The 18,754-nt window shown below is 53.3% G+C and overlaps 1 protein-coding gene across 1 annotated transcript in view; it reads left to right on the top strand.

The window, feature by feature from the left end:
* LOC121285653 (RIMS-binding protein 2-like) overlaps positions 1-18,754 on the top strand; it is a 109,565-nt gene that overhangs the window by 53,315 nt on the left and 37,496 nt on the right. The window contains exons 9-10 of the mRNA XM_041202310.1: positions 14,986-15,103; positions 18,117-18,269. Of these exons, the coding sequence (XP_041058244.1) occupies positions 14,986-15,103; positions 18,117-18,269 (271 nt within the window). The remainder of the gene's footprint in view (positions 1-14,985; positions 15,104-18,116; positions 18,270-18,754) is intronic.

The raw sequence follows: 18,754 nt of genomic DNA, 5'->3' as shown, positions 1-18,754 counted from the left end.
CTCGGGCAGGAAGTGGTCACCTCGGGCAGGGAGTGGTCACCTCGGGCAGGAAGTGGTCACCTCGGGCAGGGAGAGGTCCCCTCGGGCAGGAAGTGGTCACCTCGGGCAGGAAGTGGTCGCCTCGGGCAGGAAGTGGTCACCTCGGGCAGGGAGTGGTCACCTCAGGCAGTGAGAGGTCACCTCGGGCAGGGAGTGGTCACCTCGGGCAGGAAGTGGTCACCTCGGGCAGGAAGTGGTCACCTCGGGCAGGAAGTGGTCACCTCGGGCAGGAAGTGGACCTGCTATTTGTGGTTTCCCACCTGCTCCGTTCTGCTAGCTCCTGGCGGTTTGGAGCTGAAGGTTTGCCGATAACCCCAGAGGTGGTTGGTACAATAATTAACGTAGACATGAGCATAAAATTGTTAAGTGGCTTTGATGGTTTAAGCTCTGGACAGAACTGTGGGGGGGGGGGGTGGATTCTAACCCAGCTGTGAGGTCATCCACATTCCACCAGGGAAGGATAGATCGGAATGTTATTTATAAGTGGTGAAGAGTTGGCTACAATGGAAGACCAGAAGAGATTTTGGGTTTCCATGTCTCTACAGTCATTAAAATAGAATCGCCAGGCACAGGAAAATCCACAAAAAGGGCTAAAGGTACATTAGCCATTATAACTAAAGTACGAGAATATAAAGCGGGGGAAGCCTTGCTTAAGCTCCACCTGGTTAGGTCAGAGGCTGGATATTCCCACTGGCGTCAGTACCCGACTTAGGGCCAGATGGGGGTCTCAGCCCCGAGCTGGGTGGGGAATTGTCGCTCAGCACTGATTTCCCTGAATTGGCCAATTAGTGGCCAGAGAAGTGGGCTCACTGTCCAATTAAGGATGGTGGGCAGGCCCTTGAAGCTGGAGGGCCAAGAGCAGGCCAGCCAGCACAGAGGACACCACAGGATGCCTTTTCAGATAAGAGAAAGCAAAAGTGTTCCAAGCTAGAGAGACCGTCTCCAACACACTCATCTTTAAAATAAAAAAAAATACCTCAACTACCAGGTCATCATTGTGGGTGAGGGTGATTGGGCAGAAGGTGATGATGGTGGTGGGGGGGGGTGAGAGTGAGGGTAGTGGGGAGTGAGGGTGAGGGTGGTGGGGGATTGAGGGTGAGGGTAGTGGGGAGTGAGGGTGAGGGTGGTGGGGGAGTGAGGGTGAGGGTAGTGGGGAGTGAGGGTGAGGGTGGTGGGGGAGTGAGGGTGGTAGGGGAGTGAGGGTAGTGGGGAGTGAGGGTGGTGGGGGAGTGAGGGTAGTGGGGAGTGAGGGTGAGGGTGGTGAGGGTAGTGGGGAGTGAGGGTGAGGGTGGTGGGGGAGTGAGGGTAGTGGGGGGTGTGGTGGGGGATTGAAGGTAGTGGGGAGTGAGGGTGAGGGTGGTGGGGGATTGAGGGTGAGGGTAGTGGGGGAGTGAGGGTAGTGGGGAGTGAGGGTGAAGGTAGTGGGGAGTGAGGGTGAGGGTAGTGGGGGAGTGAGGGTAGTGGGGAGTGAGGGTGAGGGTAGTGGGGAGTGAGGGTGAGGGTAGTGTGGGAGTGAGGGTGAGGGTAGTGGGGGAGTGAGGGTAGTGGGGAGTGAGGGTGAGGGTAGTGTGGGAGTGAGGGTGAGGGTAGTGGGGGAGTGAGGGCAGTGGGGAGTGAGGGTGAGGGTAGTGGGGAGTGAGGGTGAGGGTAGTGGGGGAGTGAGGGTAGTGGGGAGTGAGGGTGGGGGAAGTGAGGATAGTAGGGAGTGAGGATGAGGGTGGTGGGGGAGTGAGGGTGAGGGTAGTGGGGAGTGAGGGTGAGGGTGGTGGGGGAGTGAGGGTGAGGGTAGTGGGGGAGTGAGGGTGAGGGTGGTGGGGGTGAGGGTAGTGGGGAGTGAGGGTGAGGGTGGTGAGGGTAGTGGGGAGTGAGGGTGAGGGTGGTGGGGGAGTGAGGGTAGTGGGGAGTGAGGGTGGTGGGGGAGTGAGGGTAGTGCGGAGTGAGGGTGAGGGTGGTGGGGGAGTGAGGGTAGTGGGGAGTGAGGGTGAGGGTGGTGGGGGAGTGAGGGTAATGGGGGGTGTGGTGGGGAAGTGAAGGTAGTGGGGAGTGAGGGTGAGGGTGGCGGGGAAGTGAGGGTGAGGGTAGTGGGGGAGTGAGGGTGAGGGTAGTGGGGGAGTGAGAGTAGTGGGGAGTGAGGGTGAGGGTAGTGGGGAGTGAGGGTGCGGGTAGTGGGGGAGTGAGGGTAGTGGCGGAGTGAGGGTAGTGGGGAGTGAGGGTGAGGGTGGTGGGGGAATGAGAGTGAGGGTAGTGGGGAGTGAGGATGAGGGTGGTGGGGGAGTGAGGGTGAGGGTAGTGGGGAGTGAGGGTGAGGGTATTGGGGAGTGAGGGTGAGGGTGGTGGGGGAGTGAGAGTAGTGGGGAGTGAGGGTGAGGGTGAGGGTGGTGGGGGAGTGAGGGTGGTGGGGAGTGAGGGTGAGGGTAGTGGGGAGTGAGGGTGAGGGTGGTGGGGGAGTGAGGGTGAGGGTGGTGGGGAGTGAGGGTGAGGGTGGTGGGGGAGTGAGGGTTGTGGGGAGTGAGGGTGAGGGTAGTGGGGGAGTGAGGGTGAGGGTGGTTGGGGAGTGAGGGTAGTGGGGAGTGAGGGTGAGGGTGAGGGTAGTGGGGGAGTGAGAGTGAGGATAGTGGGGAGTGAGGGTGAGGGTGGTGGGGGAGTGAGGGTGAGGGTAGTGGGGAGTGAGGGTGAGGGTGAGGGTAGTGGGGAGTGAGGGTGAGGGTGGTGGGGGAGTGAGGGTGAGGGTAGTGGGGAGTGAGGGTGAGGGTAGTGGGGAGTGAGGGAGGGTGGTGGGGAGTAGGTGAGGGTGGTGGGGAGTGAGGGTGAGGGTGGTGGGGGAGTGAGGGTGAGGGTGGTGGGGGAGTGAGGGTGAGGGTGGTGGGGTGTGAGGGTGAGGGTGGTGGGGAGTGAGGGTGAGGGTGGTGGGGGAGTGAGGGTGAGGGTAGTGGGGAGTGAGGGTGAGGGTGGTGGGGGTAGTGAGGGTGAGGGTGGTGGGGAGTGAGGGTGAGGGTGGTGGGGGAGTGAGGGTGAGGGTGGTGGGAGAGAGAGGGAGGGTGGTGGGGAGTGAGGGTGAGGGTGGTGGGGGAGTGAGGGTGAGGGTAGTGGGGAGTGAGGGTGAGGGTGGTGGGGGAGAGAGGGAGGGTGGTGGGGAGTGAGGGTGAGGGTGGTGGGGGAGTGAGGGTGAGGGTAGTGGGGAGTGAGGGTGAGGGTGGTGGGGGAGTGAGGATGAGGGTGGTGGGGGAGTGAGGGTGAGGGTGGTGGGGGAGAGAGGGAGGGTGGTGGGGAGTGAGGGTGAGGGTGGTGGGGGAGTGAGGGTAGTGGGGAGTGAGGGTGAGGGTGGTGGGGGAGTGAGGGTGAGGGTAGTGGGGAGTGAGGATGAGGGTAGTGGGGAGTGAGGGTGAGGGTGGTGGGGGAGTGAGGGTGAGGGTAGTGGGGAGTGAGGGTGAGTGTGGTGGGGGAGTGAGGGTGAGGGTAGTGGGGAGTGAGGGTGAGGGTGGTGGGGGAGTGAGGGTGAGGGTGGTGGGGGAGTGAGGGTGAGGGTAGTGGGGAGTGAGGGTGAGGGTGGTGGGGGAGTGAGGGTGAGTGTGGTGGGGGAGTGAGAGGGAGGGTGGTGGCGAGTGAGGGTGAGGCTGGTGGGGAGTGAGGGTGAGGGTGTTGGGGGAGTGAGGGTAGTGGGGAGTGAGAGGGAGGGTGGTGGGGAGTGAGGGTGAGGGTGGTGGGGGCGTGAGGGTGAGGGTGGTGGGGGAGTGAGGGTGAGGGTGGTGGGGGAGTGAGGGTGAGGGTGGTGGGGAGTGAGGGTGAGGGTGAGGGTTGTGGGGGATTGAGGGTGAGGGTAGTGGGGAATGAGGGTGAGGGTGGTGGGGGAGTGAGGGTGAGGGTGGTGGGTGAGTGAGGGTGAGGGTGGTGGGGGAGTGAGGGTGAGGGTGGTGGGGGAGTGAGGGTGAGGGTGGTGGGGGAAACCCCTCCACCAGGTGACCTGTGATTTCAGCTAATGCCGGGCAGGAAGGGCCCCCGAAGCTGCCTGGAGGAGACCTGGGCTCCTGGTTTCCCAGTGGGAGGAGACCTGGGCTCCTGGTTTCCCAGTGGGAGGAGACCTGGGCTCCTGGTTTCCCAGTGGGAGGAGACCTGGGCTCCTGGTTTCCCAGTGGGAGGAGACCTGGGCTCCTGGTTTCCCAGTGGGAGGAGACCTGGGCTCCTGGTTTCCCAGTGGGAGGAGACCTGGGCTCCTGGTTTCCCAGTGGGAGGAGACCTGGGCTCCTGGTTTCCCAGTGGGAGGAGACCTGGGCTCCTGGTTTCCCAGTGGGAGGAGACCTGGGCTCCTGGTTTCCCAGTGGGAGGAGACCTGGGCTCCTGGTTTCCCAGTGGGAGGAGACCTGGGCTCCTGGTTTCCCAGTGGGAGGAGACCTGGGCTCCTGGTTTCCCAGTGGGAGGAGACCTGGACTCCTGGTTTCCCAGTGGGAGGAGACCTGGGCTCCTGGTTTCCCAGTGGGAGGAGACCTGGGCTCCTGGTTTCCCAGTGGGAGGAGGCCTCCAGGCTGGGTATTTCCCAGCAAGGCCTTACTTGGCTACTTTCCATTTGTGGGAGGACTCCATGCTGTCTCCCTCATCCCATCCCACCTCCAGGAAAATATTCCCGGGGTGGAATGGTGCTGGGAAACCTTTGCCTTTCTCTCTCCCATGTTTGGCCTCATTGAGACCTGAAAATTCAGCATCGAGCACCGTGTGTCACGCTGGGCTCCTCTCCTTAGAAAGGATCTATGGGCCTCGGAAGGAGCGCAGTGCAGATCGATCAGAATGTACCAGGGCCTCCCAGAGTCAGATTACAAGGAGAGTTACATAAACCCGGCTTGTTCTTCCTGGAATATGGAAGAATGGTGGTGAGATGACTGAGGATTTTTCCCCGGGTTGTGGAAGGAATTGAGAGGGTCGATGGGGAGAATCCATCTCCACCGGTGCTGGTGGTGGGGGCATGTCTAGAACAAGGGGATAGAACCTTCAAATCAGAACCAGGAGAGCGTTTAAGAAACATTCCTTCGCCCAAAGGGTGGTAAAAGTGTGGAACTCTCTCCCACAAAAAGCCGTGGTTGCTGGGGCTCAATTCATCATTTTAAATCTAAGGTCAATAGAGTTTTGCTAAGAAAGGTGACTAAAGAATATGGAGCGTAGACAGCTTCATGGTTCTAGGTCACAGATCTGCCACGATCTCATCGAATGGCAGAACAGGCAGGAGGGGCTGAATGGCCTCCTCCTGTCCCTTTTGCAGTCGAATATTCTGCAGCAGGTCTGCAGGCTTCTTGTGTTAGAGGAGAGCCAATGAATTCCCTGGGGCCTGACCTTCTGCGGAGTGGCTCTCAGAGTCGGTTTGCCTCTCTGCTCCTCGTTTCTTACCTCAAGATCCTTTCAATAATCCTCGCTTGCCCGGCTGGGTGAGAAGTGTTTGGTGTGGTGCGCTCCCACAACGCGCCTTGTCCGGAGGGCTGCAGAGTCAGACGCGGTGTGAGCCCTTTTCTTACCCCCACTGGTTACCGTACACCAGGTAAGTTTAAAGGTCCGACCACTTTCAAGCCAGGAAGGAGGTGGGTTTGGAAGGTGAGGGGGTCGGATTTGGATTGGGGTCAGGTGGTTGAGTGGGGTCAGGTGGTCCGGGGGGGGGTTGCAGTCGGAGGGGGTGTTGTAGTTGGGGAGAGGTGGGAGGGTGGGGGGTGCAGTGAGGGAGGGGTGGGGGTTTTGGAGGGGGTGCAGTTGGGGAGGGGGTGCAGTTGGGGAGGGGTGGGGGTGCAGTTGGTGCGGGGTGGGGGTGTGCAGTTGGGGAGGATGGGGGGGGTGGGGGGGTGCAGTTGGTGCGGGGTGGAGGGGGTGCAGTTGGTGCGGGGTGGAGGGGGTGCAGTTGGTGCGGGGTGGAGGGGGTGCAGTTGGTGCGGGGTGGAGGGGGTGCAGTTGGTGCGGGGTGGAGGGGGTGCAGTTGGTGCGGGGTGGAGGGGGTGCAGTTGGTGCGGGGTGGAGGGGGTGCAGTTGGTGCGGGGTGGAGGGGGTGCAGTTGGTGCGGGGTGGAGGGGGTGCAGTTGGTGCGGGGTGGAGGGGGTGCAGTTGGTGCGGATTGGGGAGGGGTGGGGGGGTGGTGTTGGGGAGGGGTGGGGGGGGTGGTGTTGGGTGGGGTGGGGGGGTGGTGTTGGGGAGGGGTGTGGGGGTGGTGTTGGGGAGGGGTGTGGGGGTGGTGTTGGGGAGGGGTGGGGGGGGTGGTGTTGGGGAGGGGTGGGGGGGTGAGTTGGGGAGGGGAGGGGGGGGTGGTGTTGGGGAGGGGTGGGGGGGGTGGTGTTGGGGAGGGGAGGGGGGGTGGTGTTGGGGAGGGGTGGGGGGGTGAGTTGGGGAGGGGTGGGGGGGTGCAGTTGGTGCGGTGTGGACGGGGGGTGCAGTTGGGGAGAGGTGGGGGGGGTGGTGTTGGGGAGGGGTGGGGGGGGTGGTGTTGGGGAGGGGTGGGGGGTGCAGTTGGGGAGGGGTGGGGGGGTGCAGTTGGTGCGGTGTGGGGGGGGTGAGTTGGGGAGGGTGGGGGGGGGGTGTTGGGGAGGGGTGGGGGGGGTGGTGTTGGGGAGGGGTGGGGGGGGTGGAGTTGGGGAGGGGTGGCGGGGTGGTGTTGGGGAGGGGTGGGGGGGGTGTTGGGGAGGGGTGGGGGGGTGGTGTTGGGGAGGGGAGGGGGGGGTGGTGTTGGGGAGGGGTGGGGGGGGGTGTTGGGGAGGGGTGGGGGGGGTGGTGTTGGGGAGGGGAGGGGGGGTGGTGTTGGGGAGGGGTGGGGGGGGTGTTGGGGAGGGGTGGGGGGGGTGGTGTTGGGGAGGGGTGGGGGGGTAGTGTTGGGGAGGTGTGGAGGGGGGTGCAGTTGGGGAGGGGTGGGGGGGTGGTGTTGGGGAGGGGTGGGGGGGTGGGGGGTGCAGTTGGGGAGGGGTGGGGGGGTGGTGTTGGGGAGGGGTGGGGGGGTGCAGTTGGGGAGGGGAGGGGGGGTGGAGTTGGGGAGGGGAGGGGGGGTGGAGTTGGGGAGGGGTGGGGGGGTGGTGTTGGGGAGGGGAGGGGGGGTGGAGTTGGGGAGGGGGGGGGTGGTGGAGTTGGGGAGGGGTGGGGGGGTGGGGGGGGTGCAGTTGGGAGGGGTGGGGGGGTGGGGGGGGTGCAGTTGGGGAGGGGAGGGGGGGGGGTGTTGGGGAGGGGTGGGGGGGGTGCAGTTGGGGAGGGGAGGGGGGGTGGTGTTGGGGAGGGGTGGGGGGGTGTTGGGGAGGGGTGGGGGGGTGGTGTTGGGGAGGGGTGGGGGGGTGGTGTTGGGGAGGGGTGGGGGGGTGGTGTTGGGGAGGGGTGGGGGGGTGGTGTTGGGGAGGGGTGGGGGGTGCAGTTGGGGAGGGGAGGGGGGGGGGTGTTGGGGAGGGGTGGGGGGTGGGGGGGGTGTTGGGGAGGGGTGGGGGGGTGGTGTTGGGGAGGTGTGGAGGGGGGTGCAGTTGGGGAGGGGAGGGGGGGTGGTGTTGGGGAGGGGTGGGGGGTGCAGTTGGGGAGGGGTGGGGGGGGTGGTGTTGGGGAGGGGTGGGGGGGGGTGGTGTTGGGGAGGGGAGGGGGTGTGGAGTTGGGGAGGGGTGGGGGGGGGTGTTGGGGAGGGGTGGGGGGGTGGGGGGGGTGGAGTTGGGGAGGGGTGGGGGGGTGGTGTTGGGAGGGGTGGGGGGGTGGTGTTGGGGAGGGGAGGGGGGTGGTGTTGGGGAGGGGTGGGGGGGGTGGTGTTGGGGAGGGGTGGGGGGGTGCAGTTGGGGAGAGGTGGGGGGGTGCAGTTGGGGAGGGGTGGGGGGGTGGTGTTGGGGAGGGGTGGGGGGGGGGGTGAGTTGGGGAGGGGTGGGGGGGGTGCAGTTGGGGAGGGGAGGGGGGGGGTGGCAGTTGGGGAGGGGAGGGGGGGTGGTGTTGGGGAGGGGTGGGGGGGTGGTGTTGGGGAGGGGAGGGGGGGTGGTGTTGGGGAGGGGAGGGGGAGTGGTGTTGGGGAGGGTTGGGGGGGGTGGAGTTGGGGAGGGGAGGTGGGGGGTGGTGTTGGGGAGGGGTGGGGGGTGGTGTTGGGGAGGGGAGGGGGGGTGCAGTTGGGGAGGGGAGGGGGAGTGGTGTTGGGGAGGGTTGGGGGGGGGTGGAGTTGGGGAGAGGCGTAGTCTGGTGGTCCCATGCGAGTCGGGGGAACTCGGGGATGTGGGGGCATGGTTGGGGGTGTGGGGGTGTTTCGGGGTGGTGTAGTGGGATAGTGAGGCGTCCTGTGGGGGGGTTTGGGGGAGGTGTGGTGAGGGGTGTGGGGTAGTTGTGGGGATCCCGTGGAGGGATTGGGAAGGTCAGGACAATAATTACCCACTAGAAGTGGTTTTTATTCTTCGAGCTTTTTCTGAGTAACTATTCCCGTAAGACAGTCAGAACCATCTGAAGTTTGCATTTTCAGATGGTTCCCAGTGCAGGGTAAGTTTGAACTTACCGGGCAGTTGCTGTGTAAACCTTACCTGGCAACCTCTGGGGTGGGGGGTGGTGGCATTCCCCAGCCCCTCTTTGGGGTACCCCCTAGATACCCTGCCCTGGAACTCAGAAGTTATGGGTCATTGTGTCTGAGTGGGAGGTGGTGGGTTTTAACAAGCGGAATAAGGAGGTCACGTTCTCCTTGGAACAGAAGGATCTGGGGACAGGTAAACAATCTCTAAAAACAGTGACATAGGTTAATAATAGCATGAAAAGCAAGCAAAACATCAGGGTTCCTTCCTAGAGAGATAGAATTTAGCTGAGACCACATTTTTGCAGCATTGTGAACAGTTCTCTGATCTCCATATTTTAAAAGGATATCCAGGCACTGGAGAATGTGCAGAAAGGAGTTACTGGATCAGGAAAGATTGAACAGACTGGGGCTCTTTTCTCTACAAAAGTGGATGCTGAGGGGTGACCTGGGAGAGGTTTTTAAAATTATGAAAGGTTCGATAGGGTCAAGGTAGCGAAGATGTTTGCACTTGACAGGGTGGGGAGACCAGAACCAGGGACCATTAATACAAGACAGTCACTAATAAATCCAAACAGGAATCTGGGAGAAACCTCTTTACCCAGACAGTGGGGCAAATGTGGAACTCACTATAACAGCGAGTGGTTGAGGTAAATAGAATGGATACATTTTAGGGGAAGTTAGATAAAATCATGAGGGGAAAAAGAACTGAAGAATATATTGATAGAGTGAATTGAAATAAATGGGAGGAGGCTTATACTGAACATAAACACCATGTGGATCCATGGGATGAATGGTCTGTTTCCTCACTGTAAATTCTGTGTAATTTTAAGACCAGAGCTGAGAGCTGCTCCAGGAAGATTTCAATTTTCTGGTTCGTTCCAAGTGAGGTCATTGTAGTGTCCAACCTGCTCACAGCACCAAGGTGCAATGTCCAGGGGTGTCCAGCTCTGTGTTGTATGTTGCTTGGTTAAAAGCACCACACAGTATAGTGCAGAGTGTTGAGCAGAATGGGAAGGGGTAGGGGAGGGTTTGGTGTTGATCTCTGGACTGTGTTTGATCATTGCAGTTACGTTGGTGATGGGGATGTTACACTGTTCCTGAGATCAGCCAATCTTCCTCAGCATCATTCAGTCATCCTCCTATGAACAGACATCAGCTGAGGTCATGAGCAGCTTCAGGGACAGACTCACATACCAAGACCTCGCACAGGAATTAAGAGCATGTTTAATGAATTTGCCTCCTGACACACTATCTAACCCCTGGGACTGTGTATCAGGAATTTAGGATACTCTCCGTGACTTTCCACCCTCTGCCCCCTTCGCCTATACAATTCCAAGAGAGTTCCAGCCACAAATGCAATTCCATTAAACCACCCGTTGACAGGAACGAGGAAGAGCTGAACAATAACTTGGATGTTTCCTTTTGCAAAGTTCAGTGTCAATGGCTTTGTGTGTAAATGGATCAACCACTGCAGCAACATCCCCGAACTCAAATACACTCCCAATTCAAGGCTTCAATTTCCACCCCTAAGCCCAAACACTTGCCTCAAGATTTAACGTTTCTGAGAACAACTGGTCTGGCCTGAGATCCCCCTCTGATCAACTGGTCTAGCCTGAGATCACCCCTCTGATCAACTGGTCTGGCCTGAGATCTCCCTCTGATCAACTGGTCTGGCCTGAGATCCCCTTGGATCTTTTGACAAGCTAGTGAAGAGCCAAATTGCACCTTGGGCTGACTACACACCAGGTTCTCCTGAATTGTGGCACAAACGCCGACTAATATTTATTGTTAATCCAAAGGGTAAATCACTGAAATAGGAACAAAAAATGCTGGAAATACTCAATGGGTCAGGCAGCTGCTGTGGAGAGAAACAGAGTTAACATTTCAGGCCAGTCTTCATCTTGTTCCTTTCCTCGTCCCTTCATGTTGCATTCAGATGGTTTTTATGTAGTCATTCAGCCTTTGTTTCTTTACTATACCCATTACCACTCCCTTTGGCTGTTGGACATTGAAGTCTTGTTATTTAATCTCTCCTGCCCTCCATCCTATCACAGGGTTTCCATTTCATTATTCCTGCCCCCTCCCCCCTTCCACTGGCTTAAAACTCTTACGTTTCTTTCTTTAGTTCTGATGAAAGGTCATCTTGGCCTGAAACATCTCCCCCCACAGATGCTGCCTGACCTGCTGAGTATTTCCAGCATTTTTGTTTTTTGTCTTTATTCCGGAGTTCCAGCATCTGCAGTATTTTGCTCCTGGGTAAATCGCTGATCCTGGGCTCCCAAGAGGGAGTGCGGTTGGATATTGGGATATAAAACTGTTGTTGTGTTGATTCTCCCACCCACATCCTTTCAGACGAGGGTCCCCATTCCTAAAGTGGGTTTTCCTTTAAGTCTCTAACTCCCTGTGGACAGATTGCCAGGAAACCTCAGTCAGTTAATGGAAACCATTGCACAAGATGTACAACAAATTCCTCTGTTGTCAAGATCTGTCCAATTGTTGAAGTAATCTGTATTGTTTTGTTATTTTGGTGGCAAATTAACGTTACAACGGTGACAGCTACTCCATTGGATGTTAAGCACTTTGGGACATCCTGGATGATGAAAGATGCTCTATCAGTGCAAGTCTCTTTTGTTATTTAAAGCAGCTGTGAATGAATGTGCTGAATTACTATCTGGTATAGCGGTGTGCCTGCACACTGAGAGCAAGTTGGTCTGCGAACACCATTCGATGAGTGACTTGATGACCAATCCATTGGTTGGGGAGGGGTGGCACCAGGATGGTTTCCAAACCCAAACTGTAGATCTTTAAACAATGTTATTGCTGGCGTGTAAACACATGTCGGACCGAGATGAGGGGAAGTGACTTCACCCAGCACGTTGTAAACCTGTGAAATTCTCTGTCCCAGAGGGGCTGCAGAAGCTCTGTCACTGAGCATGTTCACACTGTGAGCAATAGAGTTTCGGACACTAATGAAATTAAGGGACATGGGGATAGTGCAGAAAGGTGTAGAGAGACTGAAGATGAACCATGATCTTACTGAATGGGAAAGCAGGATCAGGGGACCAAATGGCCAACTACTGATTCTATTTCTTATGTTTGTGCCCTTGACACCGAATTGGCTCAGCTTTTCTATTGTGTTCCTGGGATGTGAGTGTTGTTGGCAAGGTCAGAATTTGTTGTCGATCCCTAGTTGCCCCTCGAGAAGATGGTGGTGAGCTGCCTTCTTCAGCCGCTGCAGTCCATGTGGTGTAGGTACACCCACAGTGCTGTTAGGAAGGGAGTTCCAGGATTGTGACCCAGCGACAGTGAAGGAACGGCGATATATTTCCAAGTCAGGATGGTGAGTGACTTGGAGGGGAACTTGCAGGTTGCAGTGTTCCCATGCATCCAGTGCCCTTGTCCTTCTAGGTGGTAGAGGTTGTGGATTTGGAAGGTGCTGGTGAAGGAGCCTTGGTGAGTTTTGCTTTTTGTAGGCAGGACATACCTGGGCAATTTTCTACATGGCTGAGTAAGTGCCTCTGTTGTAGCTGTACTGGAACAGCTTGGCTAGCTCTGAAGCACCAAGTCTTCAGTCCTAAGCCCGAATGTTATCAGGGCCCATCACCTTTGCAGTATCCAGTACCTTCTGTTGTTTCTTGATCACATGGTGTAAATTGAATTGGATGGAGACTGGCATCTGTGATGCTGGGGACCTCTGGAGGAGGCTCATCCATCAAACCAACTCCTCTCCAGGTTGTCTCAAACTCAAGAGTTGTTCACTCTCAGCTCACTCAGTCAGGAGTTATGAACTTAATGCTGCAGAAAGAAATCAATGTAAGAACCTGTCACAGTGGAACTGTAAGAGGAGAATGGCACTCTACTGCAAGGCAGTGATCAGGCCCCAGGGTTTTAGTGTGACAGTCACAAACTCCAGAAATAAATGATATTTTATTTGACCCTGCCTCTTGATATTAATTTTGTATTTATTCCCTTGCCCCATTTTATTGCACAGCCTTCCAGCATTTAATCATAGAGTCTTATAGCTTGGTAGAATGCCATTCAGCCCATTGTGCCTGTGCTATCCAATTAGCCTCACCCACACTGTTTGTTCCTTACAGCCCCTATAATTTTTTACAGTGAAATGCGAGTGTATCTATCTGAGGAGTGGATTTTCCGGTTTTGTGATCCTGGCAGCTGTACTTACTCAATGGGGATGAACAGTAAAATTTGACCTTGTTAATCCCAGACCCCAATCCCAGGGCAAATTTCCATTGGGCAAAGTAAAGCATTAAAACTGCCTCTCACTCTCTTTGGCTCCTGTAGTTTCCAATTTGCAGGCACCATCCAAATTCTTTACTTTATTTTGGACCTGGATGATGACCTCAACGCCGTTCGCTGTAATTAAATCCGTCAAACCCGGTTGTTCCTTGTGTGTGAGATTTAACATATCGTTCATGGCCTTTTTTAAAGGTTCCAGTTCTACATTTATTTTTCTTTATGCTTTCATCGGATGTGGGTGTTGCTCTCACTGGCAAGGCCAGCGTTTGTTGCCCATCTTAGTGGCTCACTTGGCCATTTCAGAGGGACAGTTAATAGTCATCCACTTTAATGTGGGTCTGGAATCACATGTAGGCCAGACCAGGTAAACATGGCAGATTTCCTTCCCTAAAGGATGTTAGTGGATCAGATGGGTTTTTATGACAGTTGATAATAGTTTCATGGTCACCATTACTGAAACTAGCTTTACACTCCAGACTTTTTAATTGAATTTAAATTCCATCAGCTGTTGTGGTGGGATTTGAACCCACATTCCCAGGCCTCTGGATTACTAATCCAGTGATATCAGTGACATTACCAATTTGCTATCGGTCCCCCTGCTGCTGACATGAATGTTGCTAATGTTACACACAAGGTCCGAGAGTGATGGGGTAACTAGGCAGAGACTTTCGTTTTCATTGTTGGTTCCGACGTGTTCAGAGGTGCACCTCAGCTCTATATTTTGCGGTTTGGCTTGCATTATGCTAGTGTTATATTGGTTTGCCTGCCTGATTGAGTAAATCATGGAGCAGCAAAGCCACTTGTGTTTGTATGAAGCTTTGGGCCCTCTGTTTATTACTTCAAGTAACTCCTGTATTGTGCTGGTATTTTTACAGATTCCCCATTCAGAGCATGTCATCACCCACATGGGATGGACTGCATGCTCCCTGTTCTGCACTGCCTCTAAAAACTAATTCTGTCTTTATTTTCTTTTCCCCATTTGATTGTTTGACCACACTGTCTATTGTCTTATTTAACAAACTACTTGTAGATCTCCCTTCAGAATAAAAGTGTTGGAGAAACTCAGAAGGAGATTTCATCACTGAACCTTCATTATAAAAAACTTGTCAGTATTCCCGAGCTAGCCAAGGAATGTGGAGAAAATGCAGGAGAGCAGCCACACAAAACAGTAGAAGGCAACCCAAGCTCGGCTGATAGAGAAAGGGTAGAGGTGCAATCAAAAATGGAGAAAAGATTGCAGAGTAATAGAACGTGCAAACCCTACATGCAAGACAACAGACAGCAATTGTTGCCCTTAACATCAAAGAGACAATCTCAGGAGCTGAGCTCATCTCCAAAGGCTGCCTCCAGTCTGGATGATTACTTGTGGGAAGATAGGGTTAGCAGACTAAGTAGAGAGGCCACGAGGAGCCCAGACAGTGCATTAGACTGTGCAAGTGGGGAAGAGGTTGCACAATCTTTGAGTAACAGACAGAGCTGTGTAAATCCGAGACTTTCGACAACAGGATGGGACAATGATTCGGGAGTTGCTGGCAGCCCAGGCAGATGTGCTCCCCTGCAGACGAGGGGACGCAAAAGACCTTTGCAAAGACAAGTCGGTGTTGAAGAGGATTTCTTCAGTGTGGAAGCTCCCAACGGGAAGTCCGCATCAGCCTCAGATGTTGCCAGTGGGGACCCACCAAAATACAGAACTGAGAAGAAAGTGACAAACAACAATAATGGAAGGGACATTCTCTCCACAGAAGAGAAGCGGGTTGCCTGGACAACTAAATTAAAAACAAGTAACTCTAGTGTGCCAAATGCAGTTACAATATGTGTCCACAGGGACAAGGAAAGATTACTGGTGTGTGGAATAAACATCCCCTCCTGCCATCTGCCTGTCAATCAGTCTTTTAATTATTCCTATTTTACTTTTCTCTGCTAATTTATTTCCTTTTTTTCAGTACATTTCATGATTTATTTCTGCTCTGCTTGGCTTGGTCAGCACTCAATGCCCAAAAACATCATTGTGAATATCTTCATTTGCTTGCAAAGAGCCTGAATCCTCACAGGGTCTGTGTGTGCCCATTGCTGTCACTGTTAATTTGACCAGTTGCTTTTCTGTAGACTAGAGTTTACCCCAGTAGACCTGTTTTGTTTTTAGTTTCATTGCAGTAAAATGAACGTGTAACAGGTTCCTGATGTCATAACTTACCTCCCTCCGCCTGGGTTTCTCTGTCCAGATTTTAGGTAATCCCTCAGGAGCCGGGCGTATGTCGGACAGAATGGATCATTTGGGCCGAAGGGCATCCCATGGTAGCGCTGTACAGAGAGGGAGGCCCATGACCGTGCCATCGATTGGTAAGTTGAATCAGACAGCACAGAAGGAGGCCATTCAGCCTATCGTACCGGTGCTGGCTCTTTGGAAGATTTATCCAATTAGTCTCACTCAGAATCACACAATGCAGAAGAGGCCCTTTGGCCCATCGAGTCTACACTGACACGTGAGAAACACCTGCCCTTTCTCCATAGTCCTGCAATTTTTCCACTTAAAGCATTTATCCAATTCCCTTTTGAAAGTTCAGATTGAATCTGCTTCCACCGCCCTTTCAGGCAGTGCGTTCCAGATCACAAAAGTACATTCATTTCCCTCATCCAAGTCATTAATAATAATACATATTAATAACTTGAATGAGGGAAGTGAATGTACTATCGCCAAGTTTGTGGATGACACAAAAATAGGTGGGAAGGCAAGTGGTGAAGATGACACAAAGAGTCTACACAGGGAGGGATATAGACAGGTTAAGTGAGTGGACAAAAACGTGGAAGATGGAATATAATGTGGGAAAATGTGAGATTAAACACTTTGGCAGGAAGAATAGAGGAGCTGAATATTATTTAAATGGAGAAAGACTGCAGAAAGCTGCAGCACAGAGGGATTTGGGAGTCCTCATGCATGAATCCCAAAAAGCTAACATACAAGTTCAGCAGGTAATAGGGAAGGCAAATGGAATGTTGGCCTTTATTTCAAAGGGAATGGAGTATAAAAATAGATAAGTTTTGCTAAAACTATACAAGGCACCAGTTAGACCACACCTAGAATACTGTGAATAGCTTTGATCCCCTTATCTAAGGAAAGATATACTGACATTGGAGGCATTCCAGAGAAGGTTCACTAGTTTGATCTTGAGTATGGAGGGATTTTCTTATGAGGAGAGGTTGAGTAGGTTGGGCCTGTACTCATTGGAGTTTAGAAGAATGAGAGACAACCTAATTGAAACATATAAGATTCTTAGTGGCCTAGACATGGTAGATGCTGAGAGGTTGTTTCCCCTTGTGGGAGAGTCTAGGACCAGAGGGCATAATCTTAGAGCAAGGGTCGCCCATTTAAAACAGAGATGAGGAGGAATTTCTTCTCTCAGAGAGTAGTCAATCTGTGGAATTCTTTACCACAGAGGCTGTAGAGGCTGGGTCGTTGAGTATATTCAAGGCTGAGGTAGACAGATTTTTAATCAGGAAGGGAATCAAGGGTTATGGGGAAAAGGTAGGAAAGTGGAGTTGAGGATTATCAGATCAGCCATGATCTCATTGAATGGTGGAGCAGACTCGATGGGCTGAATGGCCTACTTCTGCTCCTATATCTTATGACCTTAACAGCTCACTGTTAACCAATGGGTCAGAAAGGCACATATCCAAATTTGCTGATGATACAAAAGCAGCATTTTAAGCAGCGTAGATCAAAGTATAAAATTACAAATAGATATTGATAGCTCAAGTAAATGGAAAAACTGGCAAATGGATTTCATTGTACTGAAAGGCTGGTGACAGAGGAGGTCCAAAGGGGGCTGGGGGTGGGAGGAAGGGGTCGAGGTACATAAATCATTAAAATGTCCTGAACAGGTACAGAAAATAATCAAAAAGGCCAGTGGAATGTTGGTCTTTCTATCTCGAGGATTAGAATATGAGGGGGTAGACATCATGCTCCAGCTACACAAAGCCCTGGAGAAAAGATATATTGGCCTTGGAGAGAGCACAGTGTAAATTTACCAGAATGATCCTTGGCACCAAGGGTTAAATTACAAGAGAGAAATTACACAAATTTAGAGTCATATTCTCTTGAATTAAGGCTAATGGGTGATTTGATCAATGTTTACAAGTTATTAATGGGAATAGATAGGAATGATTTCCATTGGTTGATGAGTTTAGGACTAAGGGGTAGAATCTAAAAGTTTGAGTTAGTCCTTTCAGGAGTGAACTTAGGAAACATTTCTCACACAAAGGGTGGGAGAAGTTTGGAACTCTTGTCCACAAATGATAATCGAGGTGAAGTCAATTGTTAATTTTAAACCTGAGATTTAGGAAGGGTATGGGGAGGCGGTGGTGTGGTGGTCCTGTCACTGAGCTAGTAATCCAGAGGCCCTGGATAATGCCCTGGGGCTGTGGGTTCAAATCCCACCACAGCACCTGGTGGCATTTCAATTCAATTAATAAATCAGGAATATAAAGCTAGTCTCAGTAATGGTGACCGTGAAACTATCACCAATTGTTGTAAAAAAAAACCCATCTGGTTCACTAATGTCCTTTAGGGAAGGAAATCTGCGGTCCCTACACATGACTCCAGACCCACAGCGATGTGGTTGTCTCTAAACTGCCCTGTGAGATGGATCAGTCAGGGACAGGCAGCAAGTGCTGCCCTTGCCAAAATACCCACATCCCATGAAAGAATAAGGGATTTTGGGATTACGGTGGGTAAATGGAGTTGGTTGCAGATTCCTTTGAGCAGAATAACAGGCCTGAGAGGCTAAATGGCTTTGTAATGCTCGATGTGGGAAAGAAATTCCTCTTCTTCCTCCCGCCGGCAGAAAGAGTTTCTCCTTATCTACCCCGTTATAAAATGCTATTTATTGTCTCTTTTCGAATAAGCGCAGGGGGAACCTTCCCATGCGACTGTAAAGTTATTTTGTGTAAAGTTAAATTTAGTAAATTCACCCAACAAAATATCACACTTTGGGGTTACTGATCTGTCTCACTTTACATTCTGCACTGAGGAAACTGAAACTCCTCAAGAACAAAACGACGCAGAAGCCTCGCTGAAAATTAAAAGCAGCTACAGGGGATTTTTGATTGTATTCATTCACGGGATGTGGGTGTCGCTGGCTGGGCCCAGCATTTATTGCCCATTCCTAGTTGCCCTTGAGAAGGTGATGGTGAGCTGCCTTCTTGAACCGCTGCAGTCCCTTGTGGTGAAATCACTGGACAGTGACGGAGGGGATGAGTAAAGTTACTGGGCACGAGAATATAGACTGAGTGAAGGGCTGTGTTTTAATACAGCTTACTTTGACTTTGTAACATCTCCTGTTCTATCCTCATGCAGAAATCACAGTGGACAGTAACAGTGAAGGGGGTCGCTCCCGTTCAGGAAGTGAAGGTAATATCTCTCCAACGAGGGAAGATGTTTATTATCGGAACATTGCTGGGCGGAGGAAATGGCCTCTCCAACGCAGCATGACATCCGAGAATCGATACGGTAATTACTGCCCTTAAATTCTCCGTTTCAGTGTAACACAGTGCGTTACATACAGATCAGTGTAACCAGCTGAGCACCACAGAAGATGGCAGCTAACCCACAATCTCCCAGTCCTCCTCACTTCATCTCTAGCATCACACCAGTCACAGGAAAAAAAAAATCCTGGGCTCTTTCATGAAAATAAGACACCAAGTTGTAAAAAAGGTTGAAGTTTTAAAGCTTTAAATAGTCACCGAGTCGGAGCTGAATTCCTGTGACTCACGTTTGCTGTTCACCTGGGATGTGCTTGGTCAGCAGCAGTGTGAGAGTGACTGTGCACACTGTCACTTTAAACCTTCAGCAGTAGAAAGAACACAAGGATTTCTACAGCACCTTTCACAACCTCAGCCCTTCCCAAAGCGTTTTACATCCAGTGAAACGCTTTTGAAGTGCGGTTACTGGGGTGTCATATAAAAGCAAAATACTGCAGATGTGGGAAATCTAAT

This window comes from Carcharodon carcharias, chromosome 13 (genome assembly GCF_017639515.1).
Source record: "Carcharodon carcharias isolate sCarCar2 chromosome 13, sCarCar2.pri, whole genome shotgun sequence".
NCBI classification, from domain to species: domain Eukaryota; kingdom Metazoa; phylum Chordata; class Chondrichthyes; order Lamniformes; family Lamnidae; genus Carcharodon; species Carcharodon carcharias.
The sequence above is the reverse complement of the archived record's forward strand: the minus strand, read 5'-3'. Positions and strand labels throughout refer to the sequence as shown.